The sequence below is a fragment of the Neopelma chrysocephalum genome, unplaced genomic scaffold (genome assembly GCF_003984885.1).
Source record: "Neopelma chrysocephalum unplaced genomic scaffold, ASM398488v2 Primary Assembly neopelma1_23, whole genome shotgun sequence".
Classification (NCBI taxonomy): Eukaryota; Metazoa; Chordata; class Aves; order Passeriformes; family Pipridae; genus Neopelma; species Neopelma chrysocephalum.
In genome coordinates this window covers 4351852-4371758 of record NW_020897691.1, presented here as the reverse complement: position 1 = coordinate 4371758, position 19907 = coordinate 4351852, and the positions used below count along the sequence as shown (strand labels likewise).

Genomic DNA, 19907 nt, shown 5'->3' with positions numbered 1-19907 from the left:
AATGTGGGTGGTGGAGAGTCTTGAATTAACCTACAAAACCAGATCCTGTAGGAAAGCCTCCATTATCTGTCTCAAATTTTGTTTTCATGTATTCAATGTGCTATGCAGTATGCAGATAAAAGAAATGTTGACTTCAGTCACCAGATAGTTTTGCCACCATTTTTGTTTATTCTAAACTCTCACTATATGCAATGCTCATGAGAGAAAACAGGGAGAATACAGGAGAATACAGAGTACTGGTAAACTGACCCCCCTGCTTTTGTTCAGTGCAGGAAGAAAAATCTCAATTGCATTCCCATCATCTTTGAGAAATACTATTAGCTCCTCCTCAGTAAAATATAAAAATGAAGGCAGAAGCTGCTCTTTTTTCCTCCCATCTGAAACTTACAAAATTAGAGTAAATCCTGAGAGTTTATAATTTTTCTAATCAATAGTCTATATGAAAATGAATTAGCAAATATGACTTATAGAAAGGAGTACATATACCCTCCCAGTTAGGACACAGCTGTTATACATAAGATATGTTAGTGTTACCAGTACTTGAAATATCAGTATCTGTTCTAAATTTCAAGACAAGTCCACATTTATATCTGTAGATTTTACAAGGGACTTCTGATTAAATTTTTCAAGAGTACTTATATTATAAGATCAAGACCAATCTCACAAATTGCCTGATAAGACAATTAACAACACTGAAGTCGAGACTTAAACAAATTAATTTTCAAAAATAGCATTAAGTTCCTAGAAGGCAGAGAATATGATTTGCTCTTTCTAAAAAAGATCCATCAACACTGAATTTTTATTCAAATAAAAATATTTGCAAATAATCTCTTGTTACTCACTTCTAGGAATAACTATGTATTTTACTATTCCTGTGTTCCTGAAAGTCACTTATATTAGCAATAACTTTATGAGCAGTATCAAGTACAATAAGCAATCTATGTTAAAAAGACATTCTGAAAAAAAAATAAAGCCAGTGTTACCATGATCATTTGTGCTGACGCCATCATTTTAACTTGTCTTTCAACATTAAGGTTGTTTCAACTTGCTAACATGAATTTGACCAATAGTAAAATTTATAAACCAAACAAGTCACTAAACTAGTTAAACAGTCCAAATCAGGCACTTGGAAACCATGCTCTATTTTTTTCTCCTTATCTCTGAATCATGACCAGGATTACTATGCTTACAGTTCACAGGCACCTAAATGTAAACTGAAACCAAGTCCAGTGTAGTAGCCTATACTGCAATGAAGGTACAATAATCTTGGATACAGATGACAATGGGTTGGTAGAAATAGTCTGGTTATACTGTTCATACAGTCCTATGTTTTACTCAGTGTGCTTAAGAGAAGATGTTCCGATTTTGAAAAATTTAAATTGCATTAATTAACTGTCTGAAAGGAGGCTAGCTATGACAAAGTTTGAAAGATGAGCCTGACACAGCAAACAAAGCACATTTCCTGCCTTGATGACACAACAGCATAAGTTAGACAAAACACATAACAAGAAATGGCACATATTTACATAATACAAGGGCTACTTTGTAAGCCAGCTTCTAGACACAAACCTAATAATCAGTAAATTTCCTTCACTACAGCACCCTAAATGTGGTTTCTTAATGATCCTGCCTTTAATATAAATACTGTAATATTTCATCCAGTCAAGAATCTTCAAAGATACAGAACAATTAAGAAGAGAGATCTCTAGATTGGCAGGAAGAAAATTTCCATTAAATATAACAGGTAGAGCTAAGAACAAATAACACCTACCTGGTGTAACAGTGCTGTTACATCTACTACTGCACCTGATTGTAGCAAATGCAAAACAAGTCATGCCTATTTCAAGGCTCTATATCCAGGAGTTACTAGGCTCGATTTTTAGAGGTTCTTTAGATTCTCATGAAACCCACATTTGAAAGCCGAGCCAAATGATCATGTCAATGATGAGAAAAATTATATATACTAAAGTTAGTTCATTCTGACAGAGATGAAACAACCAGTTAGAGCAAGACCTTGGTAATCCTTGGTGACACAATAAAGCAGGGGTGGCATCAGCCTTTTTATTAACAGCAGGACCAAGTTCCAATATCTTTTCCGTATATGTGTTTAAACATTACCAATCAGCATTTGCTATAAAATAAGTAAAACCCAGTTGCCACCGGGTTTTGGTGCAGTTGATGCTTGACTGATGAAGGTAATGCACTGATCTAAAAGCTTTGTGTTTCCCGATGGTATTCTACACAGGCCCACAGGACAGTATCATTTTTGAAATGAAGCACCATGCTGTGGGCTACCTTAATTTGGTAAATGATAAAAAATTGAAAAAATAATCAGAGTAAGTAGTCAAATGTCATGAAGTACTGGTATCTTTAGTAAATTGTCATCTTACCTTAGTCTTGGTTTTAAATTTCCTATTAAGAAATTTAATTCTTTTGTTTGAATTCCAGAGGAAAATATGCAACCGTAGGTTGCATCATTTGCGGAAGAGAAACAGGTCAAAAAACATGAGAAGGACAAGACGTGAATGTAAAGTTACACTTCTTGAAATACATTTCTTGAAATATCTTTAAATAGAGTTATCTTGGAAACTACAATCAGAAAAAGCTATCAGCAGGTCACAGCTCAGTGCTGTAGAGACTGTGAGAGGGTATAAATAAGAATTCAACATATACAGAGGGAACAGCACACAGGTATAGAAAAGAATATGAGGCTGGGGAGATGATTCAAGGAATACCAGGTCCAGCTTTGGCAATCACAGTTCAAGACAACTGTGAAAAATTGCATGACTGTACAGAAAAAAGCTCCTAAGGTAGAAACTGTAGAGCAGAACAGAGATCAAAAGTGTGATAAAGAATTTGTGTCCCATGGACCACAGCACACACAAGTCAGAGTAGATACGCAGAATGGTGCAGCTGAAATTGTGCTAAATGTATATCCTTCCTCAGAAAAATAAATTTGTATTCAAGGTTTTAAACATTTTTTTCCCAGTTGATTCGTAAACTACCAATGGCAAACTGGAATATGAAAGTCACTGAAATATATAATGGAACTTGAATAAATGAAATGAAAGTACATTTTTAACTGATGTTTTCAAATGTTGGAGTAAAAAAAAAATTATGAAAATACCCACATGAAAATAACGCACTTCCCTTTGTTTCTTTATTTTCCTTTGTAATTCTTCACTTATAGTTTTGCTCTGGTAAGCACGTTTCTCGCGTGAAACTAGTTGCATATACAGGACCAGAGAATGGTTCTTAACAGTTCCTAGTTCCAAGAATCTAGACTTGTTTCTGTTTAGTAAACAGTGTCTGTGGTCTGCAGAGGTAGAAACACTCAGACATCTGGTTTTTTTTGAAATGGAAAAATGAAGCGTGAGGAAATAATGAAGTACAGACTTTCTTAATAGCTGGGAGCAGCGGGACATTCCAGCATCATTAACTCTTTCACTAACCTGCTGGTTCACTCCTACAGATGTTCTCTTGTGTGACTCATTTTTCTTGTTAGTTTCTAGTTCTACTTGTTTCAAGAGTTGCCGTTCGGCACTGTTAAGTTTTAACAATAGGTTTCATGCAATAATAAAGACACCAAACAAGCAAGTAATTGCAACATGGGTTGGAACAGGGTACAGCAAAAAAGAGCTGTGTATTCGAATGAATGAAACTTTCCATGCTATTAACAACCAGGAAAGACTTCAGTTACTTCACAGAGGCTAATTAGATCAAAACCTTAGCGGGTAAAAACGGTCTTTAATTCCAGCTGAATACAAACAATACAGCCTCATTTGCAGTCTCCATTCTGATGCAACTTAATTTACAAACCGGGTGCTAAAGTAAACTAAGCTACTTTTGGTAGGCTTCAGAAAGTATAGTTTGTTTCTATCTCCTGGCAATGATTAACTGATGGATATACCCATGTTAAAGGCACTAAAGCTTTAGCAACAGATGACACCCCCAGGGCAGCTGTAGTTCTGTTAACTCTAAGAAGGGAGCAGTAAGCTAAGCTGTAAACACTGCTAGTGCTGCAGACTAGCAGAGCAATACAGATACTCCCTATTTCAGTGATGATTCAGCAAACGTGAGACTTATCTATACAGATTTTTTTTCTGCCCAGAGCATTTAATGAGCAGAGACACAATTGATACAAGTGTTTCTGAAAGCTTGTCTTCTACTGATAGTACAAAACTATATATAAAAAAAGCAAAACAGTGAGACTAACAAAACCTGGCAGATCTTCACCCACTAAAACAGTAGATACAGAACTCTCAAAAATATTTTGTTACTACTATTAAAATTGTGACATGGAAAGATCACCACTCAAAATACAATTGTGTTGAGTACAGAAAGCAAAGAAGTGTACAGGATAAGCAGCAAAAAATAACAAAGTTACTACAAAATAGTACACTGTGCTTAGCAGTTTTATAGACACTAACCAAAGCATGAGATAAGGTATTGTTCTTAACAACAACAACAAAAAAACCCAAACAAACAAACAAAAACCAACAAAAAAACCCACAAAAAAACCCCAATCCCCCAGAAAAACTCAAGTAAATTATCACATATACTCAGAAGACATTGACTGTGTTCTGGTAAAAAAGTTAATTAGTTGACTTCAAGTATCAGTCTTCCAAACCACCTGTTTCAGGTACAAAGGGTATGTGGCAGACATGAAAGCAATATTTTTCCTCTGCAATTCTGCCTGAAGAACTGGAAGCTTTAAGGTTTAATTTGCTTCAAGTTATTCACATCAAATTTCTCCCCTAGGAGAAATAATTCTGTTTCTATCAGCCAGTTGGTTAGCTAAATATTTTGACACAGGTCAGCAACACTAGGTTCTTCATTAATCTGGCATTAAAATGAAAATACTCATGGGTGATCATGCATGAAAAGTTTGTAAATCTTTTAATATTATTTTTAACTAAGTGGCAAAAGCTAGACCTCAGAATTAAACACTGCAAAACCTCCAATTTACCTATGATAGAAAAATCTACATGCACTGGGTGATTTCACATAACATGATGAAGTGTTATCTAAATATGATCTAAAACCAGAAACAACCTTGTGAATTTTTTAATACTCTCTTTTAAACAACCCTTTGCCTTTTAATTTTAAAACACAAGTATCCAATTATGCAAAAAAAAAAAAAAAAGTCAGAAATTCAGAATTAGGGAATATAGTGGCAAAAGAAAATACATTAGTTTTCAGGTAGTAATATTGTGCTATACAGACAAGCACTTTCAAACAAGCACATCCACTATTAAAACAAATGCACAAACAAACCCTCCTCAATTTTGAATCAACAAATACTTTGGACATCATTAAGACCACAAGACAGAAGGTAAATTATGAAGAGAGCCTTCCTTCCCAGTCATACTGCTTCTTGCTCTCTTTCCCTGTGGGGGCCTATGACTTTCTTCTTACTCTTGACTGCACATTTTGAGTTTCATTCTGTTCAGAGATGAAGGGATTTTTGCCCAACAGCAAGAATGTTAGAGGAAAGAGAATTGGATTTGAACAAACAGAAGTTAAGCTTTATTTTCTGGATGAAAGTATTCACCTTTCTGCAAAACCTGAGTGCTGTCCCAGAGGTTTGCCATGCTGTTGAACTAAAGTAACCATAACAATCCTCCTTTGTGCTTCAGTGTTCCTTATTTTCTTTCTTTTTAAGCATACCTTCAAGATGAGGAGTTTTATACTTCAAGGCCCAAAGCACAATGGAGGAACAGAAGTGTGGGATGGTAAAGAACTTTCTGTTGAACAGAGAACAAGCTGAGTAAATATAGAAATAAGTAAGTGCCAGCTAGAAAACATAGTCTTTCTGTGGCATGTAGGCATCTAGATACCACTGCAGACAGTCTCATGACTTTGGTCTCATTTTTCACTTTTCTCCTGTAATTGTACTCATTCGCATTGGCAACAATTCCAGATCTTTTATGGTAAGTGACTGAGTATGCAAATCAAATCACCCCCATGGTCAAACCTTTACAGAAGGCAACTTCAAAAGATAGTATCAGCTGGGGCTGAAAACTGCTGAGGATAGAACAAACAAAATATAAAACAGGACATTGAGCAGGATATCATGGAAAAGTGATAGCAGTCAAGATACAGGTTTTGACACAAGCCTGGTGAAATTCTAAACTTGAAAGACTTAAGAAAGAATAAAGACACCAATTTGACAATACACATGTTGTTTCAGAAAGGAATCAAATTAACATATATCCTTCAAATCCCAAATTATATTTCTGGTTCAATTTTCAAGAACTATATAATTTTACCTCCTAACACACATCGGAAACCATCCCCACGATAACCTGCCTTACACTGGCAGCTGAAGGAACCAGGAGTGTTATAGCAAAAAGCATCTGGATGACAGTGGCCCTGTTGACATTCATCTACATCTGTAAAAGAAAAGAAAAATCTCAGGTAACTGTTCCTCCTGATGGACAAATCAGAGTGACGAAAAAATGCACAAAACTGACATATTTTCAGGCTCCTATTTTAGGATATCTGATTAGACTTACAGATAGTTCTTTGGAAGTACGTCTAATACAGAAAGACAAAGGAGAAAGAAAAGCATGCATGTATTTTAGATTCTGTATCTCTACATTCTGCTATTCCAAAGGGTAACTAGCATTATTAACACACACAGTATTTTAGAAATACATGTCTATACTTCTCAAGGAAATTACTTAACACAGCAAGAGAAGTAGGATTTGAACAGCAATATTTCCAACATGTAGTTAGATAAATCTTCTCCCTCACTGCACTCTGACTGACATGAAACAGAATGTAAGTTTTTTACAGTGTCTAAGCATTATGTTTCACCACTGTAATAATATAAACCAATACAGTGCAAACACATCCAGCAGATGAAGGTCTGCAACCACAAGTACTGCAGCTTCTGCAGTTACCTCATCTTGGGCCTTCTATAGCCCAAATATTGAAGAGTGAATTCAAAACTGAAGGAAGGAAAAGACATATGCTCAATACAAATGCCCAGCTGAGGGACTTATACTATGAAATTTCCTACTTTAAATCACAAGTAACTATATGACATTTCAATGACCGTCCAAGTTGTGCAATAAGAGTGTAAAAGCCCCACAACAAATGGTGCTACTCACCCTCACAGGCACGCCCATCTCCCAAGAAGCCCGGGAGACATGTGCAGATGTAGGCGGATCCTCCAGTGTACACACACTGAGCACGCTGAGGAATGTCACAATTGTGTGTGCCTGTCTGGCAGTGGTTTACCACATAGTCAACAGCTGCAGGTTAAATGTATAAGAGAGGAGATGAAAATTTCAATTTTCATTCATAAAGTCTAAGGCTCAAAAGTTCATATAAGAGAACAGCTGTGAAAGCTTACAGAAGAGAAAGGAAACAGGGGTTTTTTTGGTCTGGGGGTTGGGATTTTTTTTTTTCTGCCAAGATCTCCCCTTTCACTGGTGTTAAATCTTATTAGCGTTTTACAAGGAACTGACTGTCCTCAGCACCTCACAGATGTTTGCTAGCACAGAACAGGGCAGAGAGGCTATCACAGTGACAGAACCTAGAATCCATGACAGCTATGTTTATGAAAAGGAGTCCTGAATGAAGAAATGTAAGGCATCTCACAGAGCTACTTCACATGTTAGCTTAGTGGCCAGTTTACTGCACTGGGAATTATTAGATGACCTGCTACACTAACCTACCACTGACCCAGGGCTGCCGTCACTTGGCAGTAGATGGGAGCTGTGACTCACTCAATAGGAGATAAACAAATTTGTCAACTACTGGAGAGATTTTTGACCAACAGTGTAAGCTGGGACCAGACCTGCTTTTCATAACTTTATCATGTTGACAGCAGTACTCTGAAGGCATTGCACTGCTTTAAACACAAATTACTTCAGGAAGTCACTGGAGCTCTGCCTGTGCTTACCTGTTACATCAGTGAAAAGGAAAGGAAACAAAGGAAACCACGGTACTTAAAATAAGAAGAGGCAAAATACTACAAAAATTTTGGTCCCAGAAATAAAGCATCCAACGTGTATATCTAGGAATAGACTTCCAGCTGCTGTCATAGAGAATCCACTGAGGCTCTCTTTACACAATTCTTATGAGAAGTTGACAGGGCACCCAGACAAGACTACACAACGCTCCTTTCATCACAGTACACAGATGGAAACTACCACAGTATCAGCAGGGAAATAACAAAAATCTGCCATCAGAGCGAGATCTGAAAAACAGTCATTTTTTCCATTTCTCTGGAAGAAGTGACAATGTTGTTAGAATCATTAATATCTTTCTGTTTGATGAAGTGAGTTTTGGATGACAAAAGGAAATTATAAAATAATCTATTAAGAACTGCATTATAAATGCACAGAAGTTGGAGCTCAGAGGGAGTCCTCGAGTCCTCCTATTTCTCGTCCTACAAGTAGGAGAACAGGATTTATTTACAACTCTGTTCTAAAGCTATCCAGTGAGTCACGCAGCTGGTATGAAAAAAAAAGGCCAGTTCCAAAAAAGCTGAGTCAAGGCTGGTATCCCAGAGCAACCTGCAAAAGCAGAGAGGGTTGCTGTTGCCCCTTCTGGGGTTCAAGTTGTCTGGGGGTTATAAAACCTTCCACTGTGAAAAGGAGAACAAGATTACCAAGACTTTTATTTTTAATCTGTTAGGAAACTAGAGTTTTTCTTCCCTCTCTTCAGTCTTACAAATGTGGCTTGGTTTAGGTTGAAGGAAGAGATCAAACCAAAATCCTTCAAGCCGGGCAAGGAATTACTTAGTGCTTGCTAAAAGTGGGACATCAACTTCATGGGAAAGTGATAGAGAAAATTTGGTGACATCATGACTAGAAGGAAGAATGTTTCCTTCTGGGTCTAAATCACAGAAGTGCAGTGGTGGACATAATGGAAAGAACATAAAGCTGCTCTTCCACATCTCACCCTATCCCTTCCAGTGGCCTGGTAGAAGAAGCTGCTTTTTCTGACTGTTCTATAACAGAGGAAGACTTAAGGGAGTAGACTAATTGTAATCCTTACTGAAGCAGAGAAATTTAGCTTGTGATGGAGTGTAATACACAGCATACAAAGCCACAAACTTCAGGAAAGTCATGCAACTGTCTGCTATAAGATGAAGGTTCCTCAGTCTTGGCTGAAGAACAATCTTGGCTACAACGAGGAAATATATGGATGCATGAACTGATCAAAGGGTAACTAAGTTTTTACCACAAAGAAGTCACAACAGAAGCAAACAATTCTCAGCTGTTATCACTCATTTCCAAAAGAAACAGGAACCAGTCCAGCTATACCAGAAGACTGCATATAGGGTTTGTCAGTACAGAACTACTGTCAGGTTGCAAAGACAAATATTCTAACAAAACAAAACCAAAAAAAAAAATCCAATCTCCATCCTATTCTGACAGTTGCATCTCTAGAAGTAAAGTCATTAACTATTTTATCTGTCATTATCCCTCTTCTATCAGTCATTTGTAGATTCCTTTTTCCAAAAGGAATTTTTAGAACTTGAGTGAAAAACGGGGCAAACAGGAAAAAGGTATCTCTTGTTAGGACAACCTTAGTCTAGCAAATACAGATTGACTCTGGCTTCCTTCAGACAAAGTTTTAAAATTATATAAAAATAATTCAACAGCAGCCACTGAATTTGAAGTCTTAATGTTCATTAAAATGAGCTACATTTTCTCCAAATCTCAAGGATTTTAACAGTGAAGTGATCCGTGGTTACAATTTCTTTTCAGCACAATTAACTATCGCTTTGGAATAAGCCTGCAACAGCCAAGACGCACTGATTTAGACCTGTGCACCATCTTACCGAAGGGATGAATCTGTAACTAAAGTGTAATCTGTTAAACTGAACTCTGGATTAGACATAAGAAAGAAACAAAACACAAAACTCCAAGAAGTCAAAGCACAGCCCTTAGAAAATGCAGAAAAAGCCACTAATCAGTAGCTGCAGCACTAAATTCAGCTCACGTTAGAAGTAAGGGCAGATCACGAAGCACTGTTTCTGTCCCTGTGAGATGAATCACAGCCCAAGAGCCGGTGGGCAGCGCTTTCAAGAAATATGAAACTCACCAACACAAGTCCGCCCATCTGCTGCAAACTGGTATCCTTCAACACATTCACAACGGTAGGTTCCCGGTTGGTTATTGCAGTCTGCATTGGTGCCACATAGACCTGGTTGCTCTGAACACTCATCAATATCTAGGATATTACAAGGATTTTGGTTATGACAAAGATGCATTTAATATGGATGCCAGAAAAACAGAAACTTGGAACTGTTGATTAATAGCAGTCATATATTTCAGCTACCTCTTGTCTAGACCATACGTCTTAAGAGATAACTGTGTCCTCAGCTAATTGGCACCAAAAAGGAAAAAACAAACCAGAAGAGGCTCTATAATCAAGTAATAAGGGGAAGGTACAGAAGTTGTGGAGAAAAGAGGAGCCACTGAGGAAAAACATGCAGCCTAGAAGGTGATCAGCAGCAGTGCTGACTGCTGGGGGAGCATGAACTTTATGAAAGACTTCCCTTTCATTATCCATATACATCTCTAATCTGTTGTTGCTCAACTCACAGCACCAGAGGACTAGAAGGGACAATGTGGTGCTGTTGTTTTCATTTGCAAGTTGAGTTAAAGGTTGGATGAGGGAAGAGTTGTGCTTTGGTGGTTTTTTTTTTAATCAAAAACCCCAAAACTTGGTTAGCTAATAGGGATGATAAATACTTCATTAACACACATGTTCACCTCTTGAAAACAAGTATTTGTGCTGTGGTTTGATTACAAAGCAAAACCCAAATACATTATGAATACAGAGTTGGACAGAGTTGGGAAATATAATCTTAAACAGAACGGATTTTCAAAGCAGATCAAGAAAAAGATTATTTCAATGAATTGCACGTATCTGTGCTCTGCCCACTCATGCATATGCCATTTTTCATGTCCCTCGAGAACTTTTAACCTAGTTGATTCATTTTAACCAGAACTTGCATTACAGTAAATTTCTCACAGCTAAGTTACCACATATTTTATAAAAAGACAGACTGGGTAAGAAAGATGCTTTGCAAGCTAGCAAAACATACCCCTCAAGACAGTCAAACTTGCCTACTTTGATTATTGAGATACATCAGCTAGCCCAGCAACCCTCTAACCTATCCTTCTCAAAACCAGCTTCTCGGGACAGTTCATTTTGCTGGAATGGCTAGTCCTGAGGGTCAGTGCACCCCAAGGAAAATAAATTCCACTTTAGCTTTCAATTTGCAACAAATTAAAGTTTTTTGATACCATAACAAATGTTTCCATCTCCACGGAAGCCAACTGAACATTCACAGAAGAAACGATTTCCAGTTCCCGGACGACACACAGCGTTGGTGTCACAGTTATGAGTACCAGTGTAGCAAGGATTCCGGTTAATATCAGCAGAACCATCTGACAAGACAGATCACATTTAGCCTTGATGACTCTATCCAAGTAATAGCATTCTGTTAAGGCCCAGAAGGAGTCTGCTTATAGTATGCATAAAACAAGGAAAGAAAATACTTTTTGCACCAGAAAGAAAGAAAAGCCACAAAAACCTCTCTAAAGGCAAGACTGACAAAAGTAATTCATCTCCCAGTAACTGACAGTAGACTAAAAACATGATTCATAACAGCTTGGTTTATTCATTTTAATTAGCAGAACTTTCTTTTGTATCAAACAAAAGTGAGCACAGCTTTTTCTTATACTCATCTGGTGTGCATTTTCAAATTGTTTGCTTTTTTCCCCAATTTTAGTGCAAACTTGGACAGCTTATCCAAAAAAAAAAATACACTCCATAGCCTGCCTACAATTCAAAGATAAAATGTCATGTTTCATGATAAGTTATAGAAACTCACCCATGGTGAATCTTAGTCCCCTCTTTTGCCCTTTTCTCTGACAATATAAAAAATTCAGTAATAGAGGAACTACAAAATTAGGTAAAGATAAACAATATACTCCAGTTATCTGAGTGGCAATAGATTCAAGGTGGTATCTTGAGAGTATTTCAAGGAATTAGACACAAACCCCACTGAATTTCAAGACAAGATAATCACTTGAATACGCTTTCTCAAGTAAAAATACAAACTTTCAACAGTCTTATTTCTCTTCCTAATTGATGGATCTGGACTTCCACTGACTAATGCAATAAATTAATTTAACTCATTAATACCCAGCTAAGGCAGGTTAGAAAAATATGGATGCCTGTTTGTTCTTAATTACTCACAATAGAGAATAAATTTCAATTCATACATACCACTGATCGGGCCAATGGAATTACTCATAGCGTATCGCAGAATCTGCTCGTCTCTGTTATACAGGACAAACACACTGTCCACTGAGAGCTGCTGAGTAGCAGAAGCAGAACGGTGAGAGTCATCATGAATGCATTCATCAAATGAGATGGTCTGCCGCCACTGATAGGCACCTGTGTACGTGGAAGCAACTCCATCCCTTTCTGGCTCTGTCACTGTGTACTCTCTCGTGGATGATGAAGTGATCACTACAACATGACAGCAAACACACTGATCAGAACAGAGATCAAAAGTACTCTGCCAAATGTTACCTGTAGAATTGGGATGCAGTCTGTGCACTGTAAATAGAAATTTCAAAGGCAAGAAGCTATGAAAACGGATATATTTCCATGAAAAGGAATAGGCACTTGAGTACACTTACTCTCCTCTCAGGTATCACAGCATCGATAAATACAGTAATTTGATTTATTTTGATGTATTTTAAAAATTTTACTTTATTTTGTGGTTTCCAAGTAATGAAAGGAAAATTCAACTCAGCAAACTCAGAGGTCACTTTCAGTGAATTTATAATGGATCTACAAGCTAAGGACAAGAGCCATCTCACTAGCACTAAACTACACCCACTTTTAGTTCATTGTAGGCTATTAGCCCTGGATTTTAAAAGTCCTGAAGAAGCTGCCTGTCCGCGAGCTCTTACATTCTTCACAACAGTTTTCTATGTTGTCAAAAATTGTGACCAAAGCTCTTCAAAGAAGGGCTCGTGGATCCTCCCACCAACAGGAAGGTTGTCAGAACACCACTGTTCTTTGTTTGGACATCAGAACACACCTATACCAATCCATTTCCAACAACTGGCAAAAGATGGATTTCTGCTAAGTAACAGACTGTTAGATACATCATAAGACAGCAGAATAGCAGCTGTTTGAGTACTAGTAGACCAAATCCAGCCTGAAGGATGCCTCCCTCCAGCCTCTGATTTTACCTCCATGGGAACAGCATTTCTTCCAAGTGTTCTATAGAGCACATGCTGCGCAAACAACTTCTCCCAAACTCTGAAGCTGCTTAGCACAAGGCAGACACTTCCTACTGCTTCCACTTTCTCCTCCTCTCAGTCAGTAAAACAGGCAAAGCACAAGAGGGGTTCATCGCTGGCTACCAAAGCCAGACACTAGTGAATATAAGGCAGCTGAAAATGGTGTAGTTGCACCATCGCTATCTCTACCAACCAAAAGTGCACTCCTGGAATGAAGTGCAGTCTCTCCAGTATTCATGTGCCTGGGGGTGCACCTCTTTACTTCTCTTCAACAGGTGGGCTGGTTGACCAGCAGCAACACTCCAACCTCACTTTCTTTTTTTCTGTATTGAAACAACAATAATTTTTTCCAGGAAGAGGAAAGCAAAAGAAAGGAGGTTGCCCTGTAAATAGTGAATGAAGAATGGCTCTCAGGAAATCTAGAGTCTGTGATAAAGGAACTGAGAGAGAGGAGAGAGAAACTGATAAGGGAATTAAGAGGTTCCTAGTTTTCTAGTCAGTTGTTAAAAGTCAGCTCAAATAATACTGATAAACGCTTGCAAAAGTTGTTGCAATGCAGTTTATATGACACATACTGGTAAGTAATTGGTTTACACAGTCTCATCAGACATCAAAGCTCACTTAATGACATTACCACAAAAAAATATACACCAGTACAGCTCCTACTAAAGAGCTGTGGACCTACAAAAAAACTTTGTAACTTATATGCTGCCATCAACAGTGCAAAAACAAGGCCAACAAAAAGGGAAATTGACAGTGTTTTGCAAACATCAGTTTAGGGAAATTTAAAATATTTTTTTCAATAAAAAGATTTGAAATATTTGCATTGTCCCACTCAAAATCCATGCTCTTTTGGGACCTGTTCCTAAGACACAAAAAACAACTTTCTATAAATTGAAGGGTCCTAAATACACTTGCTAAAAAGGGAATAAAATAGTTTTTTTGGATTGTCTTAGTCTCTGCTTTAAGAAATGTGCACTTTCTTATCATTTCATTCTTAGGGAACCTTACCAGAACTAGAAGTATGATAGAGTTCAGTGTATGGTTCTATATGGACTGATGCACCAGATGTGATCTCAGGTATTCTGCCCTCCATTTCTGTGCTGATGGTAAGGTGACCATGCTCATCAATACCACTGAATTTCTGCTTTACAACCAGCTTCTCATTGTTGCCAAGAAAGGTTACTTCTGTTTGCCGTGTAAACTCGCCACCTAAAGAAAGAGTATTAGTTAAACCACATAATAGGTGTTTCTGAATCCTTCTGTTTAAAATATTGCTTTTAGTAGATAAATACAAATTACTGTTTTCTGCAAGCTTTGATATGGCACAATTTCTAATATATTGTGTTTCTAATGAAATAACTGTCAGAGGTATACTGATAATATCCTTGAACAATATCTTAAGCACTGAACATGATAAATTGCGAATAAGCCTGAGGAAGCAGGGGTTTTTTTAATTAAAAAAAAAAAATTCTGACCAAGGTAATAACAGTAGGCCTTATCCTACCATTTAAAAGGGCAGTTTAGAGAAAATTTCTATTGGGAATACAGTAAGTTTAAAAAAAAAATTAAAAGTCTAGTACATCTGTTTCCAAATCAAAACCAAGTGAAACGTACATTGTAAATTCCAGAACAAACTTCCAAAATGCCAAATTCGAGAAAACCCCAAAACAAAAAGTTATGTTCATGTAAATTCATATTATAGGGCTGTAAAGGATAAAATTTTAAAAAGAAACACATGTTCTCCTAGAACAGATTGAATCTACAGCTTGAATTCATGTGCACAACTGCACAGCTTTGGCCTCAAACTCTTATGAAAAGCTTTAATTGTGAAGAGGGGTTTCCCTCAAACAAGTTCAGTGAGTCGTTTGCATGTCATGCAGCAATCGCTTCTGTTAAGAATTTCAGACCCTCGTGAGGTCAGATTTTTGTTTCTCTTTTGCTCCATTGATGCAATCAGGAAATTAACATGCTAGACTTCTTGAAGATATAGATCCAGCTTTTTTTCAGTAGCTCTGTACACTATAGTAACAACAACAACAAAAAAAAGCAGATGCTTTAAACAATCTCTTTCTTGCACAGGAACTAGCCAAGCCAATCTTCTTTCTAACACACTTGTGTGCTTGTACACTGACAGAAAATTAAAAAGTCCAATATTTATATATTGTAAGCACAAAAATGGTGAGAAGTTTGATTACAAAGGATCAATTTGCAGCTCAGTATAGATGTGTTTTCACCATATATTGTTCTAAATACACGTCTTTTCTACCAAGACAGAAGAAAGCATAGCACAGTTTTGAACACAGTATTAATTTAGAAGTTACCAGTAATGCTGAATCCATTTTTATATCCTTGCTGTTCCACTGCAAACATCCATCCTATGATACCTCCAATAGAGGCAAGAGGTAGCAAAGAATACCCCAAGGTCTCTGGGATTGTGCTGATAGCAGTGTAGGCACGCCCTTGGTTCATCACAACATAGGAGTGGAGATCAGTGTTCTCAAATGTAATTGGAACAGGGTTATTTCCTACAAAGATTCTTCCTTTGACCTTCCCATTGACTCTCTGAGGAGAACCTGGCAAATCAATACAACGCATCAGAACAAAACGACGATTCTCTCATACTCTCCAAGAAACATGTTCAGAGCACTCACTATGTTCAAAGGTATTAGTGTTGAAATAAAGAACAAACAAATACTCACAGAATTAAGACAAGAAATTGCCATGTGTTCACTGACTTATGTATGTATATACATGTTTGTTGTTATCATACAGATGACTAAATAGCCAAAATTGCCTAAAGAGATGCCTTTTATCCTCATTAACAGTTTCGTCTTCAAGGATAACTCTGTAGTGCTGTTACGGTATACCTGACAGTAAGTGGCACATAAACTTCTTCTGAAGACCACACTTGATATCAATACACACTGAATGTAAATTTGTTCATTCCCTATTAAAAGGCTAGGGGACCCCTGGTGGCCTAGTGGTTAGCATGCAGGACTCTCACCTCTGCAACGCAGGTTCGAATCCAGCCAGTTCCCCGGGCAGATGGTAGCTCGTTAGCCCTGTGAGGCCATCCATCTAAGAGAAGGTCACTCTAAACAAACCTACGTCCTGAGGACCTCACTGCCATTGTCCAAGCTTGCTTGGCCCCGGCAGATGAACCTTAGGATTAAAGGGTGGGCTCAGTTCAGCGCAGGCTGTGTCTCACCTAAAAAATCCATTGCGCAGGCTGGAAAGGTAAAAGACCTTTCCCCAAATCTTCGTTCGCGAAGACTGGCCATTATTAAAAGGCTAACACTGCTAGGTGTTAGAGTAATTGACATCTTATTCTAACCTATTACGTTTTTTGATTCTAAACTATTGACCTTTCTGAAGACTGTCAGTGTTATAGCTATTCTGAATTGCTATTTCCTACATGGAAGTTCAAATTCCATTATCATCAGATCCTTTTCTTTCTACAGAAAATACAATTTTATGAACTGAAAGCCAAGTACTAGGTTTTGCTTTCCTGGCCTATAAAACACAAAGTCTGCAGTCAGCTATTTGAGTAGTTGAAATGCATCTATACTCTGAGTCAAATCACTGTGAGGATTACAAGTGTATACATAAGAAATTCCTTTATGGATTTTACATGGGAACAAAGTTTAAATGGGTATTTAAAAAAATCTTGCAGATCAGCCCTTTAGTAAAGCAGCTTAAGAGTCAGACAAAGAGGAGCCATGCTCTTTAGTTTGATGATCAAAGTTAACTTGTTCATCCCTTTGAACTGTCCATTTCTAGAGTGAGGACCATATCAGATTATAACACAGTGGAACTTCATGACTAATTCTATCAAATATCACCTAATGTTACACTATCTTTCCAATTATGTCAGTTATGGAAGAGTTTATTTTTTCTAGAAAGTCATGTTAAAATGCGTAAAGCATATAATTGACCACTTAAAATAATTTGCTTCATTCAAAAAAGCACAGCATCTTAGAAAGTATAGCTCACTGCTTAGAATACCATTCAATATATCTCAGTGATAAGTCTTTCAAAGATTTTTTAGTATTTAAAACAGGTCACATCATTCCAGTATGTCTTGTGTAATTGCTCTTATGGTCCTAGTTTTCAAAGAGTTACCTTCTGCTACGCATTGTCTGCCATTTCCTTTGTAACCAGCAATACAACTGCAACAAAATCCATTGGGATAATCTTTGCAAATAGCATGAACAGAGCACTGGTGACGGTTGTTAGCACAGGTCTGTTGGACATCTGTGTGGTAGCGAAACACTGCAGAAAATAAGACCAGATATTTTTACACTTCATGTAATTACTGTAGTATTCATATCTCCCTGGTCAAGTTTAAAAGTCTCTCTGGACTCACTTGATTAGCTTTTTCATTTTCTCTCTAAGGAAAGAGAATTATTGCAATTAATTTTGGCTAACCTTGCAATATGCAAGTAACAGTCTATTATTTTGCAGAAAACATCAGGACTTTAGCTGTTTAATTTTTTAATTAGGAAACAGTTTAATTCTATTGACTTCAGTGGTTTAAACTTCTTGTCAAAACTAAACACCATAATTTTAACCTGTTGTTGTTTCCAAACCAAAGCAAAAAGGAGACTTTCCAACCTTAGAACAAAACACATCAGTACAGTACCCAGGAGGGTGCAGCAACTGATAAACCCTGTAATCCTAATTTGTTTACCCTATTATTTCATGAACATAGCAATTCTCACATCTGCGTCAAGAAACATCTGGCCAGTCAGTCACACTACTCTGAAATTTCTATAAACACTTTATCAGAACTTAGAATTGCTACTTCCACCTGTGGAAGACTGGAGGCCATGAAGCCCTAGACAACAAATTTTATAGCAGTTTCTATTCCCAACCTTTATTAAGTCACCTGTATTCAGTAGCACATCTAAGAAAGATCTGTGAGCTTGATTAGGGAACTAGTTTACTAGACTGGCAAAATCTGAATCAGACGACATCCAAGTTGACTACCTTGATGAATAACAAACTTATGAAATGCGTCCAGATTTTCAGATATGAAGATAGTGAAAAGGAAACAGATAATTTCTTTAGTAATTCAATTTTCACACACCTCTGGGTTTTTTGTTGTTAGTTTTTTTGTTTGTTTGCTTTTGGGTTTTTTTGTTTGTTGGTTGGTTTGGGGGGGGTTGTTTGTTTGGTTTTGTGGGGTTTTTGTTTGTTTTTGTTTTGTTTTGGGGGGGGTTTTTTGCAGCCTATCCATCTTACAAGGAGCTAAGCTGTACAAAGAGACCTTACCTATTCCAGTTTCATCAAATTCTTCCACATCTATGACTTGAGGTTGCTGTGGGGGGAACCGCTGGACCTGAAACTGGCGAGGTGGAGCTTTTGCTGTTGGGAAATCTTGAGGACTGTAAAAAGACTCAGTTGAAGGTGTTCCTGTTACATCTTGGTATGGAGTCAAAAAGTCTTCTGCAGCTAAGTGAGGAACACTGTACGTAACATGGTGCTGATCCTCTTCGGTGCTGTCCATACTACTTGTGATATACTGCTGTGTTATTTCAGTGGAGCCGTAGTCTGACATGAATGGTTTAGAAGTCATCTCCTGGTCTTCTTCATCAGGCTCTAGGCTCTCCAAAACATTGCTGATCTTGGCAGGCACAATGCTCTCAGATGAGCTACCAATCTCAAACACCCAGACACCCTGCTTCCCAGCATTGCTGCTTCTGTCAAAGAGAAGCATATGCCAAATCAAAACAATCAAGCACAAGTTGTGTGGTATTTCTAGCCTACACAAGATGTTATCCTTCACTGAGGAGTGTCAGGACAAAACTGTTTAATTATCTTATCTACATAATTATCTACAGGTACAGTTTATTCAGCTGTAAAACACTCCTGACAGTTCAGATAGCATTTTATTCTCCATACCCAGAGCTCTGAGAATTTCTGGCTTTCTTGTCTCCAAAGCATTGGGAACAGGAGGAGATATTTGGGCCACAAAGATCTTGCTATCACTTACTAGAACTTTCTAATTCATTCCCTTTCCTTCTTGTTCACTCTTTCTTTCAAAAAAGGGGCTGCCTAGGATAGGCCATAAAGAATTGAAGTCTAAGTGGTACGATTTCTAGACAACTGAGTACACAGCAGTTCCTACCAGTGACAGTGGAACTGTGGACCTTTGAAAAATTATACCAAAGCACTCATATTCCTCAAGTAGGTAGATGTTCATCAGTGGCAGACTTTGTGATTTCTCGTGCAATGGCTAATGGCGTGTTCTTAGTTCTCAGTGATTCATGCTACAGTTAAGAAAACCATGGAACTCTTGAGTTTAAACAAGGAAAAAAGCATACTTGTACAGGTTTCTAATGCTGTCTTCATCATTAGCAATGACATTGTAGGATCCTGGCTTTTCCCAAAAGTAGTAGTTTGTAGAGGCTTGACTAAAGCCGACCATAGCAGGAATATTTTCATTGCCATTCTTGGAGTATGTGCTATAGAACTGCAAACTATCTTCTGGATAAAGGAAAATAGCATAGGAACTGGAGTCAGAAGAGGCTAAAACAGCCTGGAATGTGTTTCTCTGTGAAAAAAAACATTAACACCCATTTACTCATGTAAAAATAGTCAAGA

General features: G+C 37.5%; 1 protein-coding gene across 4 annotated transcripts in view; it reads right to left on the bottom strand.

Annotated features, from left to right (window-relative positions):
* NID1 (nidogen 1) overlaps positions 1–19907 on the bottom strand; it is a 54103-nt gene that overhangs the window by 14536 nt on the left and 19660 nt on the right. For all 4 annotated transcript variants that reach the window (XM_027684876.1, XM_027684898.1, XM_027684889.1 and 1 more), the window contains 10 exons: positions 19628–19857; positions 18576–19003; positions 17424–17573; positions 15623–15874; positions 14310–14510; positions 12268–12513; positions 11280–11423; positions 10069–10197; positions 7119–7262; positions 6273–6395 (listed from right to left, as the gene is read on the bottom strand). In XM_027684876.1, coding sequence (XP_027540677.1) covers positions 6273–6395; positions 7119–7262; positions 10069–10197; positions 11280–11423; positions 12268–12513; positions 14310–14510; positions 15623–15874; positions 17424–17573; positions 18576–19003; positions 19628–19857 — 2047 coding nt within the window. The remainder of the gene's footprint in view (positions 1–6272; positions 6396–7118; positions 7263–10068; positions 10198–11279; positions 11424–12267; positions 12514–14309; positions 14511–15622; positions 15875–17423; positions 17574–18575; positions 19004–19627; positions 19858–19907) is intronic.